General features: G+C 44.4%; 2 protein-coding genes across 2 annotated transcripts; both read right to left on the bottom strand.

The window, feature by feature from the left end:
• Positions 1-236: 236 nt before the first annotated feature.
• On the bottom strand, positions 237-4,272 carry LOC121684471 (THAP domain-containing protein 5-like). Its single transcript, XM_042064533.1, has 5 exons — positions 4,104-4,272; positions 3,321-3,513; positions 2,247-3,100; positions 1,661-1,847; positions 237-836 (listed from the first exon to the last, which is right to left on the bottom strand). The coding sequence occupies exons 1-5, from the start codon at positions 4,178-4,180 to the stop codon at positions 696-698; spliced, it is 1,452 nt and encodes a 483-aa protein (XP_041920467.1). The 5' UTR covers positions 4,181-4,272; the 3' UTR covers positions 237-695.
• A 627-nt stretch (positions 4,273-4,899) lies between these two features.
• On the bottom strand, positions 4,900-18,844 carry ppp5c (protein phosphatase 5, catalytic subunit). Its single transcript, XM_042064284.1, has 13 exons — positions 18,662-18,844; positions 14,064-14,305; positions 11,407-11,554; positions 10,872-10,993; positions 10,682-10,747; positions 10,481-10,579; positions 10,000-10,105; positions 9,143-9,285; positions 8,294-8,381; positions 7,771-7,811; positions 7,362-7,540; positions 6,969-7,050; positions 4,900-6,707 (listed from the first exon to the last, which is right to left on the bottom strand). The coding sequence occupies exons 1-13, from the start codon at positions 18,837-18,839 to the stop codon at positions 6,645-6,647; spliced, it is 1,557 nt and encodes a 518-aa protein (XP_041920218.1). The 5' UTR covers positions 18,840-18,844; the 3' UTR covers positions 4,900-6,644.
• Positions 18,845-23,886: the final 5,042 nt, after the last annotated feature.

The raw sequence follows: 23,886 nt of genomic DNA on the forward strand, positions 1-23,886 counted from the left end.
GCCCTCTGTGATTGCGTGATTTCTGCATAATTACAGAAATCCCGCCCCAATGTTCGATTCTCATTGGACAATTTCTGAGGATTTGCAACAGCTGTAATTTCGGTTGATTCTGTCAAACATATGATGTCATTTTATTTTTGTTATTTACATGCACATTCTTAACAGATTCTGTTCAGTCAACAAGTGATGACCTATTTCTAACTTGCATAATAACTGAAATTACAACTAACGGAAGATTTGAGAGTGAAAGGGGAAAACTTTACTTTTACCAATCAATTTCCAGAATACATGGTTCACAGAATTACAAAATAAAAATGTGCAGCCTTAAAAAATATTCCACTCCACAATAGTCAGCTCTGGACAACATACCTTTTTAACAGCAGGAGAAACAAAAGAGCGCAAAATATTTTGATCACATTCGGCTTTGAGCAACCTTTATTTCCCAAGAGTATGCTGTTTCACAAAGAAGTTAGTGCAAATGCTAAGGGTAGAAAAGGGAATATATGAACACATTACCATCACACTGGGAATCTGAGGGTTTGCATGTTACCTATTATTAAATCATAACATAACTCTAATGGACTTCAAATACATAATATGCTTAGTAATTCATCTCTTCATATATTTCATGATATTTCTGAGCGTTGTGCATCACAGAGCATTAAAGTGTGTAGATCATTGTGCCAGTATAACTTTTATAAGAGCTGGCCCACTTCCTCTTCCTCCTCTTCCTCTGCCTTCTGCTGGGCGTAAAGGTAGGTTGTGTTGTCATCGCCGTAGATGATGGCTACAGTCTCGCCAGCTTCAGTGACGGCTGCACTGGTCTGTAGGTAAGCCTGAAACAGACACATCTCAAGTTACAGTGCGATCTGTATGCAAATACCAATGCAGGAATGATAAAATACCTGCCCCTCATTCCTCTGTCCACCTGCTGTGTGTATTTATACACATTTTGTGTGTTGTCACAAAGGAGACAGACTACCTAAAAAGACATGATTGCAGGTGGAGTGACAAGCACGCTACATCTAAATCATCACAATTCTTTTTTAACATCAATGTTTTCTAATAACCTATAATGCATTTCCATTATAATCTAAGACAGCCCACTACTGGATTAAACCTATTTAATTCCAATAACACCACATCTTGTCCATCTTTACAAACATTCCTTACGTTTTCTCCCTTACAATACAACATGTAAAATGTCAATATAGCTTTTTGTTATTTAGTCAAACAGATGCAGTCATGATGACTACACTGTTGTGAAGGACTCGCCTCCACTAGGAGGACTTTTTCCTGATTAACTAAATCCTATAAGAGGCTTCAGCATTACCTGAACTTCATAATTAGCACAACCTCATCAGAGGCCATGGTATCATCTCTGTATGTACAGTACGTGTCATGCATTTCTGTTTTCCATCTGTGGAGTGGTCCTTAGCATTTAGGTTCCCCATCTGTGAAGTTGTTCTTAGTACTTGTGTTTTGCCAGTGGACTGGTTCTAGGCATTTCTGTTGTCTACTGTAGCGTTTGGGGTCTCCACCCATGAAGTGGTTCCCAGCACTTGTATTTTGCCAGTGGAGTGGTTTCTAGCATTTTGATTCTCCACCCGGGGAGTGGTTTCTAGCATTTTGATTCTCCACCCGAGGAGTGGCTCCTTACCCTCTCCAGCAGCTGCAGCCTCTCTTCGTTGACCAGGTTGGTCTGCCGGAGCTGGCTCACCGTGGTCTCCAGACCCAGCAGCTTGTCCAGGTGCCGGCGGTGCCTCTGCTGCAGAACCTTCACCTTCTTCTGCAGCTCCACCACGATCGCCTCCAGCTGCTCCTTGCTCAGGCTGTTCTTGTGGTAACTGTTGGGAAGAAACAACACATGACAATAAAGACCGCACACTAGGCGGAGCTCCCAAGCAAATATTTAATGACGTGACGTTTTGGAGCAAGCCATTCCTCAGACCAAAAGCAAAACACGGCCCAGGCTCATAACAACGTCCTCAGAGGCTGTCTCTGTATGGCTATGAAGGTTACGAAACCCCAGAAGACCGTTAAGGCCATAATGACTTCAGAGGGCATTTACAGTCAGATCATAAGGTCATACGGTTTGATAGCAATAACCAAATGTCTGATACTAATGATTATTTTTGATGAAATCATACTATACAAAATGTTCACACAGGATAGATTTCTGTGTCCTCTACTGTTCCCCCCTAATTGGATAGCCTCAATTCCACCACATCACTGTAAATCCTTACCGATGTTCTTCCAGTCGTTTTCCATGTAGCTCCACTCCGTTCTCAGAGAGCCTGTCCACATCCTCCTTATCATCCTCCAGACGCTCCAGTGTTAGAACCAGGGAGTCCGGTGCAGGGGGCATGTGCTTGGACACAATGGGGACTGTGGACACTATGGGTCTTGATCCGAGGGAGGATGAGAGCACGGTGTCGGGCGAGACGTTGACTAGAGCGGTAGGGCCACTGGGCAGTACGTTAGGGATTGTTTCAAAGTACGCAATGAGCTGAACACCGGGCACCTCCTCCTCCCCCTCCTCCTCCTCCTGGGCCACATCGGCCAACTCTTCCACAGTGGACACATTGTCGATTGTTAGTTGGTTGCTACATACACTGTCTGGCGCTGCTGCTACTGCTGTTCTCTGCCCTTCAGCTAGCACATCCACTACAATCCCATCAGCCTTTACGTCCTCCACAGGGGTCGAAGGAGTCTCCACGACGACCACCACCTCACTGGGCTCACCCCCGGCAGCCGTACCTGGACCCCTCAGCGTCGGCCTCAGTGCAACAGGGAAGTCCCCGCTCAAAGCTGGAGCCGCCTCCAGCACATACTCTGGTGTATACTGTATACCCGGCATCTGGAGGGACCCCAGGGCACCCCTGATGTTGCCAGGGTCCAACAGAACAGCCTCCCCAGGCTGGGCGGTGGCGACAGAGACGGTGTAAAGCTGCACGGTGCTCACGGGGGTGTCCTGGCCTGAACATGTGACAGGGGCTTGGGGCTCGGGATCTGACAGAGGGGCCAGTGGCGATGGCTTCTCACCGCTGCTGCGTGTGCGCTTGGCTCGTCTCTCAAAGTGGTCCACTCCTTTGCGTTTCTAGAGAGGAAAAATGTTTGCATAACTGAGCATGTTATTGATTTGTAGTTAGATCGAGGCTATGAACCCCCAGATGACCATTACCCATAATAATACAACGAAGATAGCATATTGTTGTTACCATTTGTCCAGGTCATTCAAGTCAAAATGTTGATTAATTATTGCTAACTAAAATGGGCATAAACATGTATTTTCTCATTTGTTCTCCTTTGCCACTTACCCCTTTATTGTCAGACCAATCGAAAATGGTCGGAACAGCGTTATTGTCCAGATAGCGGATGCCCCAGCGGATGGTGAAACAAGACGGCAGAAAGTGTTCGTGACATAGGTACTGGTGCCGCGACGGGGTCCAGTCTTCACGATCCATGTTCTTCAACCAACTCTGCAGCCTTGTCGAATCATGTAAAGGGAATCTACAGGTGTCGAGAGCATTTTCACTTTACATGAAGAAGCATTTTTCCATGGGAACACAAAAGCAATGTTTCAGGCAACAGCCAGACAGCCACTTAAGCAAGTTCCAGCATGTCGGCGTCACCTAGCATAACCCTGAAATGTACAGCGTATGAGCGTAAAATATGTTTTTGTTCCTCTTCAGTAAGATAGTGTACTGTGATGGCCTCCCTCACTTGTTTCAGAGGTCGACCTGGTGAATCTTATATCTAAACGATAAGAGCTAAAGGACACGCTAACAACAGTCACAACCTTCAGGAGACACGTGGCTTAACATTCTGTAAACAATCACCAAGTCATGTATCCAAGGTTAAAACGAGTATGAAGAAGCACGAGTAGTACTTTATTAAAGGACAAGACAAGTCAGTTTAAGTTAATGCAGTTCAGTTAAGTCGATTCAAATGAATGTCATTCTAGATTTCAACTTATTAAGTTCAACAGTAACCTATTGTAGTTGCCTTTCCCTGCTAACGTCAGCTAATGAACTAGCCATGCTCTTGTTAAACAAATGGCAACTTGCAACATGCTAATGACAACATAGATGTGCGCTTACTTGTAGAAGCTTTTCTTCTCTGTCGTTGTGTTTCCAGAGTCATTCTTGCAGTTTGGGGCAGAACAATACTTCGGCATTATTGACAACCTGACGGTTTGGTGGCTCAAGGAGAAGACGACCCGAGTTTGATGGTTGTCTCATCAGCTGATACTGTAGTGACAGCGCGAAACTTCCCTCGTGTAACCATGACGTATAACGCTTTAAGACGTATTGACGTCTTACGTATTGGGCGGGGAAAACTTTACGTCTTTTTTGTCTTACTAAAAAATAGATGCTCAGACCCAATTTTAACGTTTAAATTTTCTTTCAGAAGACAATATTTACAAAAGCAGCATTAACAAACAAACAAATTATTATCGTGAATGAATTGCCTAGTTGAAGTATGCCGCATTGTCTTCGAACATGCCATTCTGTGACTTTACCACCAGAGGTCATTGTTGAGTGCAACTCAATTCTAGAAGAATTTCATAACTGCTGCTAAAAAAAAAAAAAAAGAATCGAGATTTCTACACATTATGTGCAGTGAGCAAATAACTGCAAAGTGGTAGGTATTCTACAATAAAACTTTACTGGCCAAAACCAGGTTTTACCACTTAACAGACTGTTTTTCTAACATAACACAGGTATGTCTACTAGCGTGAATAGGCATTACTTACTCCTGATGATACAATGGTGACTCACTTCCCTGCCATAACTGTGTAGGTGGTGCATGTCCAAATTGTTTGCCCAAGTTATTTCATCCCCAGTGTTTTTCCATACACACAAGTAACAGGAAGCGAACATAATTAAACACACCTTTAAAATCAATGGACTGGTGTTTTTTTTAATAACTTTTTTTTCAAACATGTACACAGGATTTTTTTTTAATGTTACAGTATATATACATACACATTTGTGTATATAATATTATCTAAAAAGGGGAGCATGGAGAACAACTGCTGTGCGCTTTTTAAGAGAGACAGAGAGATAAGGAGAGAATAGAGAGAAAGAGAGATATTGAGGGAGGGTGTGGATGGTGGGGCGGGTCTCCGGACATCTGCTCATGTGTCTATATCGGTACATATACTGCTGAGGACACTGTTGAATACACACATATACACACTGAGGGTCAAAGAGCATCATCGGTGCATACGGAAGAGAAAGGAATGGGGGATGGAAATAAAAAAAACAGAAGGGAACAAAGGAAGGAGGGAAGGAAGGAGGGATGAGAGATGTGTGTGATAGCTGCCAACAGAACGGAGATGGACTCAGTGGTTAATACTGTGCTGACCCAGAGAGCTGGTTCCAGAGGTGACAGTGCGATGAGCTGTTAAGTGCTACTAAATGATTGGTCAGTTGTCGTCTGGGCCTCTGCCCAGCGTGGGTGTGTCCTGGCCTATCGTCTAGCCACAATAACTGGAGAAAAAAAAAAAAAAATCCTCTCTTACGTGACAGAGAGCCAAAAAGACAACAAGAAGTGGAGGCCAAGCTGAGCAGATACCAACTCTCGAGGAAAACAAAACAGCCGAGTCTGTCTGTGTGTGTGTGTGTGTGTGGGTGTGTCTAACATTCTCCTGAGATGACTTGGTGAACTTGTGACAGCGAAAGCACAGGTTTAGTTTAATTGCAGTCAATCAAAAAAAAAAAGTGCTGGCAGCCAATTATGGCTCTGAAAGCTGCAGAATCACAGACACACATCCCTTCATCACTCTGCTGGGCTGGGCTGGGTTGGGTTTGGCTAGGCTGAGATGGACGGGGTTTCAGATGAGCCTGGAGTACGATAGGACATGGGTGGATGAATGGAAGGATGACTGGATGGAGGGAAATGGGGTGGGGTGGGATGTCAGTCGTCAGTTTAAGGGAAGGGATCTGATCTTCACTTCCCCATAAATCCACATCAGATCTTTGGTACAATCCAGCTCTGGCTGAGTGACGTCACAGCGGAGTACGTCAAGCAATGAAACCAGAAAAATCCCTAGCAGCTCCAAAATTAGTTAGAGAGGGCACAAGTGAGAAAAGAGAGAGGGGGGGGGGAGAGAAAGAGAGAGAGAAAGAAGAGAGAGAGAGAGAGAGAAAAGATACATTGACTATGTCCCCCATACCCCTCCATACTCTGGTGTATACTGACAAACAAGGGCTGATTCCTACTTTGCCAATACAGCTTGATAAGCACAATCCCAACCCTCGGCCACCCAGAGTTAGCACCCCAGCGTCCTGAAACAAAACAATATGTAAACTGAGCCTGGTAAATGTGTGCGTACACACCTTTGTCTATGTTGTTGTATCTTGTTTATGCGAGTGTGTGTGTGTGTGTGTGTTTATGTGTGGCCGTGTGTGTGTGTGTGTGTGCGCTAGAGACCCCACTACTGCAAAACCTGGAATGAGAGTGTGTCTAGTGGCTGTAGGGACTGTCGGGGAGGTTGGTGATAGTGGGAGGGTGGGCCGGGGCGGGAGGGGGGGGGGGGGTGCTAGAGTGCACGGAGGAGAGAGCAGGTGACCAGCTGCTGTCCAACTGTGGTCCAGCAGACTGAGACGAAGACTCGGACAAACGCAGCGTAGCCTCTACATCATGCCCAGCTGCATCAAGGTGTTGGCGTATGCCATGGGCTTGACATTCGGATGAGGCTGCAGGGAGAAGAGAGAGAGAGGCGTTATCTCTGGAAGCACACAACAGGCACATACAATTAAGCTATTTTACTTTATTAAATTACCTTTTTAAAATGAAAAAATACAAATCATATCCACTGTATGATGGATAAGCAAGTCCATGTGATCCAGGATCTCCTACTCACTAAAGTAGTGAAGACCTGACCTGATCATTCTGATCACTCTGACCCGAGATCAGTAAAATGTGATGTAGTATGGTCCTGAGGCAGAGCCACTTACCACAGCAGTGAACTGGTGAAACTCTGGCTTGAGATCAGATCCCTTGAGGTGGATATAGGCTCCTTTATTAGCCATCTGGTCACTAGGGGGCAGCAAAGCAACATGTTAATTCAGGCAAAGGAGGACTGCAACAGCAGAGGAAACAAACATCAGGCCGATGGGGACCATGTGATGAGATACTGCGAGATACTGTGAGAAACTAAACAAAGCACAATGGGAGAGGCATAAAAGAAAGACTGCATGGGATTAAGTGACAGTCAAAAGAGGAAGGATGGATGGAGGAAGACAGGCAGACAGACGAGATAGGCAGAAGTATAGAATGTAAAAAAAAGAAACATGGACAGATACAGAGAAACCAAGACAGGAATCCAGGAAGTGGCTGCTTTGTCGTACCAGTAGTTGGGCGCCGAGAACACGGTGATGCACTTCCCTGAGTGGGTGATCTCGTAGCCTTCGCCCTTGACCTCGTGGCTGCGTATTATGTAGTCCAGCTTGTTCTGCTCCAGGAAGCGCTGCGTCACATCTGGCCCAAACTGGCAGCTCACGCCTCGCTTACTGACGGAGCGCCCGTTCTGCAGGGGGTGACCAAGGAGGAAGAGAGAAGAGGTGCAAGATGAGAACTAGCTGGATGCTACTGGTACTGGCAAAAAAACCACAAGAAATGAATGCTGCCTACCCCCTTACACACACACACACACACACACACACACACACACACACACACACACACACACACACGTGTCGTGCGCGCACACACACTGTGGTAAGTGAAGAGGAGAGGAGAGAAGGAGCAGCCACTAACCTGAGGCTGTGGGTCAGACCACAGGAGGTCACACATGGGACCTGTGCAGGAGAGAGAGAGAGCAGAGGAGGAGAAGAGAGGATGAGGAGGAGAAGAGAAGAGGAGGAGGAGGAGAAGAAGAGAAGAGGAGAGAGCAGAGGAGAGGATAGGAGAGAGGAGAGGAGGGCAGGTGAGGAGAGGAAGAAGAGATGAAAAAACATGAGACAAATTCACACTAGCATTTCCAGCAGTGTCAATACTGCATTGCAAAACATCCTCCATGCCTTATTGATGTCAGCGCCGATGAAACATCTTTGGCACTCATTACCAGTTGTTGACATAAAACACAAAGTCAGGCGAGATGTGGAGCATAAATCACGCCAAGCATAAACCTAACACCGGCAAAATGGTGGTCACGTCCAACAAAAATGTTTCTCAACGTTATGAGTAATTGCTGGCTGGCTGGTGAGGGGGTAAGGTGGGGGAGCCAGGGGCATGCTGGGACGTGTGTAGGGGATTTGGGATGTCATCCTAAAGCCCCTACCGGAGTCTGGAGGCTGTCTGTTCCTCTCAATCTTTCGCAGGTCGTCCAAGGTTACGCCGTCCTCACTAAACAGGCCTCCGTGCATCACCTGGGGAGAAAACACACACACACAAACACAAACACACAACTTTTACATCAGCGACTTACAATGATATGTCCTGGTGAATCAACAGTCTATCTTTTTGGGTTATTAGAAATAATTACCAACACTGGCCCAAAACAAAATGTTCCTCACCGATGAGTGATAAAAGGATTCACACGGCATTAAGTTGCACAATTCAACATTAGGGGAAGAACCACTCCCTATTGACAACTGATGCATGATTATGTAATACTACACTTAGTCAGATTTTATGTTATTTTCCCTTCAGGAAGTAACAGATACTTGGTACATCTTTGTTAGTTTGAACTTAATATCCGTTATGGAAAATATAACTTGATGAAGGATTTTTTAAATGATAACTCAACGGGTGCGTAGAAAGGTGCTTTTTTTTTTAAAAAGAGAAGTGAAGGTTACCAAAACAAACACACACACACACACACACACACACACACACACACAACACAAGGCTTTGTACAAAACATTAAGAGAGAAAGAGAGAGAGAGAGAGAGAAGAGAGAGAGAGAGAGAGAGAGAGAGAAGGTAGGGAGGGAGGGAAGGAGAGAGAGAGAGAGAAGGGAGGGAGGGAGGGAGGGAAGGACAGAGAGAGAGAGAGAGAGAGAGAAGGGAGGGAGGGAGGGAGGGAAGGACAGAGAGAGAGAGAGAGAGAAGGGAGGGAGGGAGGGAGGGAGAAAGAGAGAGAGAGAGAGAGAGAAACAGGCAGACATATTGTCCTGTGAAGCGCTCACCAGCACTTTGCCGTTGATGCACTGTGCGAGTGGCAGCCACTGGAAGACCTCGCTGAACAGCTGGAACATCTGTGCCGTGTACTTGGCCTTCACCTCACCCTCGAAGCCGTACATTTGGTTCATATTGTCCGTCTCGTGGTTACCTGGGCAACAGACACACACACACACACACACAGACAAACCTGTGAATGGGGCGAACTTACAACAACAGTCTAGACGTTTGCAACAATGAATCCAGAAGATTACCAATGTCCACATCAAGAGCCTGGAGCCTAGTCAGCAAACCTCAATGCATGGTGAACAATGACTGATGATTAATTATTCTATCGACACATTTGAAATAATTTGCTCAAAATTCTGATGATGATGGGGGGGGGGGGGGGGGGGGGGTCCCAGGTTCGAGTCTGACCTCCCACTTACTTCCTGTCAAACTTCACTGTCCTACCCAAATAAAGGCAAAGCGCCCCCAAAAATATACTTATAAATTCTGATGAATTATTTTCAAGTGCTTCTTCCTTAAAACAGTTGTGCCACTGAACTGCAAACTGTTTCTGATGATTTATGCTGCAGTTGATTTATGCTTCAGTTGTGGTATTTAGTGACATTGAACACCTGCGTGTTACAGTATGTGACCATGCGACCCTTTCTTACTTCAGGTTTGCTAGAACAAAAGCCAAGTCATTACTACCAAACTTGACCTTACTACCAAAAATTACCTTGTGGCATGCCACACTTTAATCTTAATTCAACATCTGGTTATTCAACGTTGATTGTGTATGTTAATGTTTATCAATGAGTCTTAGTCATCATGAGTAGCCCCCTGCGGCCTGTGGCCGGCCAGCAGTAGTGTGACTCACCCCTCAGCAGGAAGAAGTGGTCGGGATAGAGCAGCTTGAAGCCGAAGAGTGTGAGGATGACCTCTAATGAGAACGAGCCGCGGTCAACGAAATCCCCATTAAACAGCTGGGGTGGTAAGAATCAAGGACCATCACTAGCATAGCATGGAAAATCTCAACATATAATGGAATATATATCAAAGCAAGACATTCAAGCTAGTATGCTTTTCTCTAAAAATATTTCTTATGCTATTTTTACTATAATACACCGGATGTTCCCAAATGGAATTGAGATTGTATTCTTTGGAAGACTACAATGTCAAAGGTAAACACAAACACTGTGTGCACCTACATACTTAGGTACATATCATTTAAGAAAAAGGTTTTAAGTCATCAGCTAGACTTCATCAACTTTAATAGGGTTGTTTTCACACAGTTATGATCATTCGCTATAGAGAAAATATGGAGCCAAGCGATGCTTAACGTGGAGAGGAAAGGATACGTAGGGGTTGGTCTCGGATGGTAAACCGTTCAGCTCAAAAATGTTGAGGAGGTCATAGTACTGACCATGTGTGTCACCGCAAATGGTGATTTTCTCTGTCTGTTGGAGGACAATAGAACAGAAAGAGGCAGAGTGAATGTGCTGTGCATTTTGGGTAAAGGATAGAAGGACACAATTAACATCAGTTATGGGTGTTCCTACCTCTTTAAGCGTAATCTCAACAAGACTAGGAAGTTTGGATAAAGCCTCTTTAACGTGGATCAGCATCTGGGGCAGAAACAGGGGACATTTTATGAGTTTTCAAACGGTCATAAACGAGAGAGAGTTCAATGCACATCCTCCACATTGTAGGCAAGGCAAAGCAAGGGCAACAATGTTTTTCACCACGCACCTGGTAGGCACACTTTCTGTGCAACTTCTTCTGGTCCTTGAACCAGGCCATTAGTTCCTTCATGAACTTCAGCGTGACTTTCCCCTCCTCTAGTTTGGGACCTGTGTACTCGTCCTCAATCGCTGCAAGACGGACAGAGCAGAGCAGAGGACAGGACAAAAGAAGACACCATTTAAAGACAAGCACAGCACTCTTATTCACTCTCCATTAAGAAAGTCATTAGGCAACACCACAATCTTTGCCTTGGGTTGAAATGCACAGCAGCAGGGCAGACTATAATAAAATTGTGTACTTGCTCTACAGGCACAAGTAGACAAAGAAACCTCACAGGGTAGTCACCAGGACCAGGAGAATTCTTTCACCACTCTACCAGAACCACAGATGTTATTTTTAACGTGCGTCATTCACACCCGGTTTCCAACTGAGAAAGAAACCACACCAAAACACACAAACACAAGCACAAACAGCCCACCCACCCGCCCCCCTCTACACACACACACAACCCTCAACCCCCAGGGGGCCGGAGATGACTCACTCATGTTTTCAATGTCTAAGGAGTCGACCACCGATCTCTTAAGTTCGTCACTGGCGATGGCCCGCTCAAAGGCCTTCTGCTTGACGATCTTGTTGCACTCCTGGTACTTCATCTTGGCATCCTTGTCATTGGGCCTCACCCTTACTACCTGCGACAGGAAAACAACACAGGATGAGCCTTTTAAATCCAGGAAAACCTTTTGAGATTCATTCTGAAGTGAAAGGGAAGATGGGGAAATACAATAATAGAGGTTATTGTTTTGTTCATGGTGGGCGCTGTAAAAGCACCCTTGGACGTATTCTTACCTTATGGCGCAATATAAACAAAACTGATTTGAAATGACATTGAAAATACACTGAAAATAAGTGCCGGTTGGAATTTTGTGCCATCACAATTTTTCATTTCCAGACCCATTTTCTTAGCATTTCTTTACATCTTCAGCTAGTTGTTTTACATCTCGTTCCATTCATCTAACCAAAATGTAGAGCAATAGTCACTCGCATTAGTCTAATAGCCCTAAGCTGTTTCAGTTCTCTTTCACTGTAGTAACAAATTCCCCCGTCAATCTTTAAACCTTAAGGCACTAAAATAACTACTTAAAAACGAATTTCCTAATGTCACCCCAGAGCAATATGGAGTCAAGCCATGTGACCAACTATAAGCGTTATGGCTGTAAGGGTGTTTTTTTGCCCTAAAAATGCAAGGGCACAGATTACAATAAGGCTGCAAAGCTGTGGTCCATTGTCTAAACTTGTACCAAGAACATTACCAAGAATACCTCATTAATAAGGGAAATAACTAACCAATCCCTTCTTTGTCAGACACAGAATTACCAACACAAATTCACTAACACAGAATTATACTAAGCACCCTCTCTTAAACATTATATAATATCTGTATCATATCATATGTATGAAAAAGAAAATTGTGTCATTGATCTCACCGCTTGTCGATCTGTCTTGCTGTGTAACTCTGACATAGACACACACTCAGACACACATACACTCCTGAGCAGCCATTCATAGCTGGGGCGGCATGCAGATTAAAAGCAATCATGAGTCATACTCCAGTCTTCATCACGACCACCAGTTCCCCTCAGGAGGGGGGGGGAGAGGACACATGGTCGTGTCACTCCAACTGCACCTGGCCCTCTCGCAGAGCATGGGCAAGTCCCGTGTGTGTGTGTGTGTGTGTGTGTGAGATGCATAAATGTGTGTGTGTGAGAGCAATCTGGGCATTAAAATGTGTGTGCGTGCACATATGCGTGTCAAACTCCATACCAGAGCAAATGTGATGTGATCTGGGAAAACCCAACACATGGTAAAATTTCACCAATTTAGGATTATGATACCATTTTACTACCAACATCCAGCATGTTGGTAGGATGGTATCCAGGATGTTGCTAGGACGGTATCAGAATCTTAAGTTGGTGAAAGATGCAGTAATCAAAGATGTTTGATTTCACCATGTGATGCGTTTTTCCAGATCCCATCACAAATGTATGTATAATCATCCACCATGAAGAGGATGAATACGCCCTTGTGCAAAACAGTGGTATGGTATCTGTACGAGTTTATGTTAATGAGTGAGCGCGTGTTTGTGTGTGTGTCAGTGTGCGCCTCCACTGTACAGCAGCGTCGGAATATTTATGCTCTGCCTGCAACAGGCTAGGCGGACACCGGCAGAAGATACTAAATTAGCGGAGCTTCGCTCACACGCTGCCTGCAACAGGCTAGGCGGACACCGGCCGAAGATACTAAATTAGCGGAGCTTCGCTCACGCGCTGCCTGCAACAGGCTAGGCGGACACTGGCAGAAGAGACTAAATTAGCGGAGCCTCGCTCACGCGCTGCCTGCAACAGGCTAGGCGGACACTGGCAGAAGAGACTAAATTAGCGGAGCCTCGCTCACGCGCTGCCTCCAGCCGAGTAGCTCTCCCAGGCATCCTCAGCAGCTTAGCGCTAATCCCTTGCCATGGCCCTGATCGAGGGCACAGCAGTGCCACTCTACACTTCTAAACTGCCCTACATCCACACTATTGGGGGGTGTGGATACACTTTAAAACTCCCTAAAAACAATGTTAATACACTGGTGCCCAGTACCAAGATATGCATTCTTTATGTAATATTGCAATATTTTGCCACTGTTGCTTCTGAAGTCCACAAGATTCTATCCTGAAACTTGTTAGTGGATTGGGGCCAGTACCTGGATACCTGATATGACAACATTTTTATGAAATATCTTCCCATTTTTTTTGTGGTCGAGGCAAGGCAAGGCAAGGCAAGGCAAGGCAAAGCAAAGCAAGGGCAACAATGGCAAGAGAAACAACCATGGGCGGATTATGAAATTTCGGGCCCCTGGGCCCAGATGTATTAAGGGCCCCCCACTTATTGTTGTATATGTGGGAGGGGGGGTTTGGGGGTCCTCCTCCAGAAAATGTTTAATTTGTTTGATGTGATTTCCTGTATTCTGGTGCATTTTGGGGATGGCCAATACTAAATTCAATCAGATTCATAGCCTACATCCTGATTTGTTGATATTGAGGCAAAGAAAAACTATATGTCCATTGTGTCTCCAGGTGTCCGTTTGCTCATCTGCAAATGAGCACAATCAAGACTTCACTCTCACTTCACCGTTACGCTCCCCGGCTCCACTCACCGTCTCATAATCCTTGAGCGCGGCCTTGAACTTGCCCAGTGCCATGTTGGAAGTGGCCCGTCGGTAGTAGCCTTTGATATAGTTCTTATCCGCCTCCAGTGCCCTGGTGGCGTCGGCCAGGGCGTAGCCATAGCACTCTGTGCGCAGGTAGGCCAAACTGCGGTTGCTAAAGTAGATGGCATTAGTAGGGTTCAGCTCGATCGCCTCTGTGTAATACTTGATTGCGTTCTCATAGTCTTTGTCTGGAAAACACAAAATACAGTTGATAGGATCACACCAGGCTACACAGTAGCAAATTAATTATTTTAAGACTAGCACACATAGGCATTACATACATTGGTTTAATCCATCTTGAAGAAATAATAAAAAATAAAAAAAAACAGGTTGTAAAGTTTGTGTTTGGCTACTTGTGGTATCGAGTATAGTCCAGCCATTTCATTTTGATGTGACCATTACTATGTTTTATAGTTTTGTAAAAGTGTGTTATTGTGGGGATTTGGACCTTTGACATTTTTGTGCATTGTCAATTTTGAATATAAATAAGCAAAACGTCCAGACTTAAGACTTTTAGACAAAAGGGTCCCGGGTCTGGAAAAAAGTTCTTCATTTTATTTCCATATTTTTTCCTAGTGACTTGTAAAAACAAAGAACTAGCTGGATCAAACTCTGGCAGTCTTAAACCTGCTCTATTGCAGCAAACATGCTCTGGCTTACATATGCAGAGAACCAATCCTATTCTGTGCTGGACTAGTTGCACACTGACAGCACTCTCACTCCAGGGTATCTGCACATTTTCCAAGTGCAAATGTAAAGACTTTTAAGACCTTTTCAAGACATCTAAATGGACTATACCACGGCAAAAAAGATACAACTCAAAACTGTTTTATGCAATAGTTTTTTTCTACTAATTTTAACACCCACCCCATTTTGGATGTCTACAGACGTTACCAAATATATTTTGGCAAAAAAAAATAATTGTGTATTTACCTTCACAGCTATAAATGCCCAATTTTAGGGTCTGGGCTGCTTGCTTTTGAAGCTGGCTGTACATATCTGGTTGTGCTACTGTCTGAGGCTGTTCTTCACCTGTGTCTGTAGTAGCCTAGGCTACTTGCATGTGTACAGGACTACCTTTTTCAAAGGTAGACTATTTAAATATTTTAATAAGCCTACTAACTTTACTAGGCATCTATTGTCCCATATGCAGCACAGCAAATCAAAGTTAATCCACTTCTTTACATTTTGCATACTAGTTGTATTTAAACCAACTAAAGCTTGACTGAAACATTGTAAAACCATTAACATCTCAAGCACGCACATATTATGAACGCACTTACAGATGCGTTTTTTTATGTAGCCAGTCGCCGACATTAAAAAAAAATATGTGGTTATATTTCACAACTTTTGCGAAGTACTAGGAAAGGCTGGCAAGCAAGATGCAGACAGATATTACAGGTAGGCCTATTATAACTTAGACATATATTTACTTAGGCTAGGCCAGCAAAACACGCTAGAGATGCAACAGATCAACTTAATCTGTATTTCCTCTGTCGGTCTGTGGTTCCTTCATAAATTGCGCAGCAAATTATCAGACGAGTGACAGAAGCACCGCGCATAATTTGACCAGCAGTCTTCGCGTCCATAATTTGTAAAACGATGCTGCGTCCGAGCAAAGATTCTAGAAGCCCAACGCTTTTCAACTCCAAAAAGGAGGACAAATGAGCATCCGGCTTGAGGCTGCACTGGACAGGGGTTTTAAACTGTCCGGCCCAAATCCGAACGTAGGCCACCCTATCGCTAACTGGCTTACCAGCTCCTTCTCAGGCTCTATCGCTTGCATAGGCCACCTACGTATCTCTCAGCCCTCGGCTACAACACGAAACGTAAGGCATATTTTTACCATTTTCACACCTTTAACGACACCTGTGAAAAACACCTTCACTCTGCAACCACTGCACTTCCTTCAGGAGCCAAAATTACACAAAACCGGATGGAGACATTTCACTCGCTCTCTCGCACTCGCTGGCAGTCCCATACACAAATTTAATACCTCCTTTTCGAAAATTCAAGACATTCCAGTCAATTTAAGACTTTTTTAGGCCTTAAAAACCGAAAGTTGTATTTAATACTTTTTAAGACTTTTTAAGGATCCGCGGGAACCCTGTCACTCACAACACATGCTTGAAAGGCAGGGTAGCCGTCTGCAATGTCAGTCTTAATGGTGCATTCAACATGCAACAAGATGACTTGCCACTTCACTGTGAATCACTTGAACAAAGTCCAGCAAGATAACAGAAAGTCTGTCTTAATGATGCATCACGTATGCAACAAGATCACTGTCAGTAAGAAATAAACATGAACTCAGGCACCTTAAAGATTACAGCAGCAGCCACCACATCTTTTTTCTGTCCTTTGTACTGGCATTTGTGATCAACAGGCTGCCATGCATAATTTAACATTTGTGTAATAACACTTTGCATCAGCTTTCATGAGCTTGTCAGTAGTGCTGTTTATTCTGCACCACCGTCATAATTACAAAGTCAATATCAAATCTGCAGTCTGGGACTCCCATTATGCAAATCAGAGGCAACCTGTCCAATGACAGAATAGTGTACTGCATGCCAGACTATAAGCTATAGGCTTAATGCATACAACAAGGCTTTGGTGTTGTATCATAATCCCTTGAGCTGGAGGGCATTTGTAACTCTTTATCTTAATCTGACCTGATATCTTATCAACTTGTTTCAATGTAACAAACAGACCACCACTGTAAATAAACACCTTAGTTACTAGACTATGGCTTCTAGGGTCACCCCTACCCCCATGCTGGCAGACAGACTACAAATTAAACTTTTTACACTCTCCCCCTCTCATCAATCATCTATGTCCTGGCAAAACACAGAGGCCCACAGAGAATAGGTTCTCTTAAAAAAAAAAAAAACGGTCTAAAACAACAAAGACATGACAAACAAATGCTTGACCATGGCAATGAGTGCAAACGAGTGAGTGACAGGTCCTATTCTCTGAGGACGCTGTGTGACAATGGCTTGCAGTGAGACTCCAATGTACGGGTGAACACAGCAAACTGTTGTTGCCCTTACCAAAGAGGGGGAATGCTACCCCCAGGGCAGGAAAGGGTGGTGGCATCATCACGGGGCAATTCGCTGACGCCATGTGTCACATCAGGGTAATGTTTTCGCCTCTCAAGAAATTTCAATGTCATGACAGTGAGTGGTGTGCGTTCAAACCGGTCTGTCAGTCCTTGCACAAAAGTGAAACCATGGCCACCATACCATCCTTAACTGGCCAGAGATACACTGTCAGCTACAGAATCACACTAACTTTTAAATAAATGTTCATTTTTGCAGATAATTAACCGGTAATTATTTAGGATACAAGCCAGAACACAGTAAGCCTCTAGCAAATTCACTACAATTCTGAAAACTTTCTCAAAAAAGTGCATGTTGAGTATTATGTTCAGATCATATTGTCATGACATTTTTAAACTGTTCGAGGAAAATCCAAGTTTTTCCCTTAGGAGGAGTGCATTTCTGTCTGTTATGTAATTGGGCCTTTGCACGATTTGCTTTAGTTGGCGACAGGAATGCGAAAATCGTTCTATCTTCGCATTCAAAAAGGGTGCCCCAAAATTGCATTTGTTATTAACGCCACCTCTACCACATCTTGTGTACAGAAACAATATACTTTAACACACGCCTACAACCAAAATAAACAATAACAACCCAGGTCTCGGCCTTAAGTATCGCGGGGAGATAGCTTGCCTTTTAGCAAATGTGATTTTTCTGCATGCTAATGTTAGTAGTTTAACTCAATGGCTTAACTAGGTTGGCATTGTTTATTACTAATGATAGCTGGTGGCTAATCTGTGCCATGCTGCTAATTTATAGACAACTCGAACTGAATGCAAAGTTAACTATTTCAAAACACTAGCTTTACAGCTAGCCACGATAGTGTTAAAGTGCCCAGCGGTGGTTTCGTTTGTTTAAAACTGGTATATTTGTAGTAGTCTATGTTATTTCAATGACAATCTTCAGCTTTCGGGAATGAATGACTTGACATCATCTTAGCTAGCTGTTCGCGCCGACTCAAAAAATGGCTAAAGGCTCGTGTCTGAACTTGAAGCGCTGGTTAGCCAGGTAGGTAGCTCGAAGTCATTAGCCGGCGATTTGAGAAGAAGGTGAGATTTAGCAACACTGATTCATTCAGCATGACATCTTCACCAGCCATGCAATATCGGTCTTCAGCCAATGAGTACTTTTGATGTTACGTACAGACTTTGACACTTAGAGAGATAGGCTAGCACGTTCACAGTTGAATCTATGCCATGGGATTTGTGCAGCACGAGTCTCTCGCCCACCTGGCTGAACAGAGCTGAATCTAAGCAGTCTCTGCAGTGTGGAGCCTGGCGTAAGCTGGCTACTGCTATGCTAGCTGGCTAAGCTACCGGCTTCATGTGCTAGAATCTTCTATCCCGGGGCACGTAGGCTAGTTCTGACTTATCACGTAACGCAACGGCTTCCAAATAAATCAACCAAATAGGACTTTTGTACCAACAGTGCGGGTTCATTTAGCATTACCTTTAAAGTAAGTATTGGCCTTCTCCTTGAGTTTCTCGGCATTGGCATTCCGTTCTTCCTCCGCCATCTTCTCACTGCCGCTATCCGTCACGCTCGCCATTGCCGTTGAGGGCACCGTCGCAAACTGTACAGCGTGAAGACCCCACTCGTCGCAAATCTGCCTATGATTTGCTTTCATGCCGCAGTAAAGAGCACAGAGTGTCTGTTTTCAATAGTTAAAGTAAAAAAAAACGTATTTTGTGATTTTGCACAAGTTCTGTTTATGCACAAAGAAATGTCAGAATAGGGCCTACTTTTATGATCATCATTAAACGCTACCTTGCAGTCACTTTGAAACACAACCGGTGGTTTGCTGTTTATGCATTAAGTTAAATTATCAATTCCATGTCAACCCCTACAGAGCTTCCATTTACAACGCATGATTTTGCAAAGGCCCAGCAGGCATAGGTCTACTGGAAGTTCTGCTTTCAGATTTTCCTGAATCTTGTAATATTCTCATTTAACCTGTGGGGGGCACTGCACCTCTAAAAACGTTCCAGTATGATCATGTAGGCTACTCTGCGCTGATTAACATTCTTAGGTAGGCTACATGATTAACATTCTTAGGTAGGCTACATGTTACTAGTAACATAAAATGGCTTTTTATTTGTTTTGAAAACGTTAACTATTTCCTATACTCTGATATATGATCTTGTCATTTCCTTTTCAATAAGACTCCCTCTCTCTACAAAGTGTCTCCTTATAGGCTACAAACAGCTCTCACTCCTTCACCCAGATAGCAATTTCAGCCTTGCACCCTGGTGATTGAGCCCACTTCCTTTCCTGCTTACAGTGATTTGACTTCCTGTCATCAACTGTGGTGTATATGCCTGTGGGAAGCCAGAGCCCGGGAGAGCAGGGGACCAATGAAGGGCACAGGTGCCTTCGCAATCTTACTCACAAACACGTGTGTCATCTACACCCGCACCGGTTGTTTGTCGAAAAACAACACGCAAACTTTAAACAGAAATACACCAGCATGCGGATTTCATACAGCGTGGAAAAAAAAAACTGTTTACTATGTGCTGCTAAGGGACTTTTTTGGATATATGAGTGAGGTTTGCGGTTAGATAAACAGCCCTCAGCTCAAATACCCATGGACCTGACAGCTCTGGGAAATGTCCGGTCTTCAGGAATGCCTTTCTTCCCTGTCCCACTCTATGAGGCGAGATGAGTCAGTAAGATGACGATTTATCCAACTTTTACTCTTTTAACACTCACCCCTCTACCACGTCTTTACTGGTTATTGGTGGATGAAGGGTGTTGCTCGGGGGGAGGGGGCGGGGGGGGGGGGGGGGGGGGGGTTCAAACATTCTGACACAGAGGATATTTCTCCCATCTCTGTCTGGACGTGTGAGTCATCCGGGGCATCCCACAACGGTGAGCGAGCAGGCGAGTGGATAAGGGAAAGACGGCCCAAGAAGGTCGACCGTGATTCACGGCTACCTCCTTGAGCTGCCCTGGAGGAGTTAAGGTGAGCGTGTGTGTGTGTGTGTGCCAGCCCGCCAGCCAGCCAGCGTGAGTGAACTTTCACTCACCGTGCACACACACACTCTCTGGGTGAGTGTGTCCCTCCCTGGTGACCTCATAAGCTTTTATCCATCTCTCCAAGGAAAGAGAAAAGTCATCATCGCGCACCAACCGACTGGACAGACTGGGGGGATTGGGGGACCTCGCGGGGGTGAGAGAGGGCTGAGTGGAAGGAAGCCGGAAGGGCACCAGAAAAGTAGAGCAACAAGAGGAAACGTACCCAGACAGAGCGAGAGTAAGGTCTGCTGACCAGAACTATTTGCCAAGCTTGGGTGAAAGAATGAGACAGAGTGGGAGAGACAGAGTGGGTGGAAGACCTAGATGCAACATCCCTGAGAGTAAGCAAACAGTGGATAAAGAAATGGAGTTTTAACAGAAGCCAGGGAGAGAGGGAGAGAGAAAAATGGCTTCTCTCCTGGGTGCAAGATGCACAAATTTGGGCTTTGCGGGGTCCTGAGAAAGTTTAAACATGCAGAAATGGTTTACAGCCGAACTAGCGATATGGGAGGGATAGAGCATTGGACGGCTAAAGGTCGAGGGAAAGTGAGTGACGTTGCAGAGCCCTGAGCCTGCCAACTATCTGAAATAATGTTCGCAGAGGGTAAAGCTTTTTTTCTCCTAAAATTAAAATAGCCCCTTCGTTGTGAGCATGTATTAGTGTCTTCAAGTGTATGCATGCACATGTTTGTAAGCGTGTGTGTCTGTGTGTCTGTACGGTGTGGCCTGCCCACTCCTACACACACATATACATACACACACACACATTCAAATGTACACACACACACACACGCACACAGAAATATACACACACGCACATTCAAATGTACACACACGCACACACACACACACACACGTACGCGCGCACACACACACACACACACATTGTCTCAGACCCCTGCTCCGTGCCCCCCACCATATTGGATTGTGAGAATGATAAGAGGCGAATGGTAGCTGAAGCAAGCTGTGCGGGTCTTGCCTAAGTGTGCGATGACTGTATCTCTTCTCCCCTTGCACTAATGAGCCATTGGCTGGAGGCTCACTGCTGGAGGTCTGGCCTGGGCAGAGGGACACTTATTACAAACACATGTTATTTGGCAAGGGGGGGTGTCAATGGACTTCAAACGATCCCCTAAAAATCCCAAAAAGATAAGTCATGGTTTAAATAAATACGTCCCAATCTACCACACTGGTCACACCCTGCCGTGCCTTTCATCTTGTTCACAAACACACACAAAAACACACACACACACACACTCTCTCTCTCTCTCTCTCTTTTTACCTCTCTATCTATGTCTCTCATTCTCTCTATTTCTTGCATTCACACACTTCTTTCTTTCCCTCTATCGGCCAGTTGACATTCCTGCTATATGTTTCCTTCCTCTGGTAGTTGTTTTTATCAGTGTTCCCAAATGATCTAGACTTGAGTGGTGGTGACAGCGGAACTCATTATGTGAGTCTGACATGATTCTCGTTTGTGGTTCGTAATGACACCGAGTGTGTGCGTAAGTGTGTGTATGTGTGTTTTCTTTGTGGTTCTTACGAGTGTGACTCATAGACCTGAATGGTCATGTTTGTGTGTTTGTGTGTGTGTATGTGTGTGTGTGTGTGTGTGTGTGTGTGTGTGTGTGTGTGTGTGTGTGTGTGTATTTGCACACTATTAGGCAGTCCTCCAGGAATCCTATAGGAAGTCAGAGTGGAATCTCTGGTGGATTGGCAAAGGGAGAGTAATACTGTGTTTCAAAATGACATTTTGCGAGTTCACTTGTTTGCATGTTGCATGGGAGTGAGGGAGTTGGAAATTTGACGTAGTGGAAAAAGCAACAGTACTCATACCTGACTGAAAACACTACTTTTACCTTTCCATAGAACCTCTACCCATGCCCTCCCTCTACTCTACTCAGTCCCTCTTCACTGCCACCACTGGAGAGAGAGAAAGAGAGACAGATAGAGAAAGAGAGAGAGAAAGAGAGACAGATAGAGAAAGAGAGATGGCACAGAGAAGAGTGAAGTCGTGTTTATATCTTGTAGAGTTTCTGTTTACATTTCTTGTAGGGCTGTTTGAAATTCAGCACAGGGTATTTAATCCCCAATGGCTGTCTTGAAATCCCCCATGTCCCCCGCACACCCAGTTAAAGGCCAGAACAGATGACCTGACAAATGTCCACTCTGCGTGCACTAGGAATGATTGACATGAGTGCGTGAAATTATCTAAACTACTTTTTGTTTGTTGTCCCAGTCGGTCATAACATGTCAGATCTTGGCAGGTGTTGATGGACGAGTTTGTAACAGTTTTCACTGTGTAAGGTTTTCTTTACATTTACACAAAACCTATAGCACAGTAGCCTTCTCTGAATCTCAAGCTGAGCCCCTGTACAAAGGTCATTTAGACATATTAGTAATACTGAGAGTGATGTAGGACCCTTTTTTACTTTCTCAGAAAAGGATATTACTTCTGTTTTTTTTTATTGCTTTTCAGCCGTGGTCTGACATCATGACATGATTTTATTTGTTCATACACAAACACAACAGCTGGGTGTTTCCCATTCCTATTCCGCAGTGGTCAGTTCCACGTCAGTGAAATTGATGACATTCATAAGTCATTATGTCAGTGTGTTTTAATATGATGCAGTTCTGGTAAAGACTATCAGAGACTTCCCCTAAAGCCTCACTTGGTATATGTTTTTTCTCACTTTCTTTTGGATGGTGATTCCTTTTTATTGCTAGGAAAGACTTAAGACGCCAGGCTGACGAGCATAAACTTGAGGAAAACCTCTACTCTGCCAAAAGAGCATCATTGAACCTGAGCCTGAGTGGACACAGTTCATACTAGTCCCATGGTATCTTTCAAAACGAACTCTAATGGAGGTATTTTTTCCCTTCAGTAAAAGCAGTCAGGTCACTAAGGCTCTGTACGCTTGCCCTTGGACCACACTACATCATCTCCCATAATTTCATGTTTTACTCATAAAAGTCCAAAAGTCGATCACAGCGTTAAGTCTGTCAACACATCATCACAGCATCCCTGAAATGATGAAAATTCTTAACAAATTGTTTTTACTGGAAGAGCAGAAACCACCTCTACCCCCCTCCTGATATACTGGCAGCGAGGGCTTATTAAGATAGATTAAGAAAATGACGGGCTAAATATATAATTGAGATAAATACAAAACGATGAAGTGGAAAGGAAGCATTAGGCAGCTTGTGGAAACGCAGCGAGGGGTCTGGCCTGGCCCTCGCCCCGGTCTTTACTGGGAGCTTAGTGCTCTTTCCCCCACTGTGTTTGAGCTGGCTGGCTCCAGCACCGTCCCAGCGTCTGCCAGAGGGGCTATCAAAAATGCAAGAGTAATCACATCCCGCCGTTACCCATATTTAAGATCTCTCCCATATACTCATTCCCTCTGTCAGTCACTCTCTCTCTCTCGCTCTCTCTCTCACTCCCTCTGACTGTCACTCTCTCTCGCTCTCTCTCAACATGGGGAATTATGTTCCATAATTAATAATGAACTTTTCTTTACACTTTGTGAATCACCACAAGAGGATTCTACATTTTTATTTATTTATTTATTTATCTATTTATTTTCGTTTACTGATTTTGTTTATTGTTAGCTGTAATTTTAAATATGTAATGTGTATACTTGATGTAATAAAGATTTTGT

Source organism: Alosa sapidissima, chromosome 15 (assembly GCF_018492685.1).
Source record: "Alosa sapidissima isolate fAloSap1 chromosome 15, fAloSap1.pri, whole genome shotgun sequence".
In the NCBI taxonomy this organism is placed as follows: Eukaryota; Metazoa; Chordata; class Actinopteri; order Clupeiformes; family Clupeidae; genus Alosa; species Alosa sapidissima.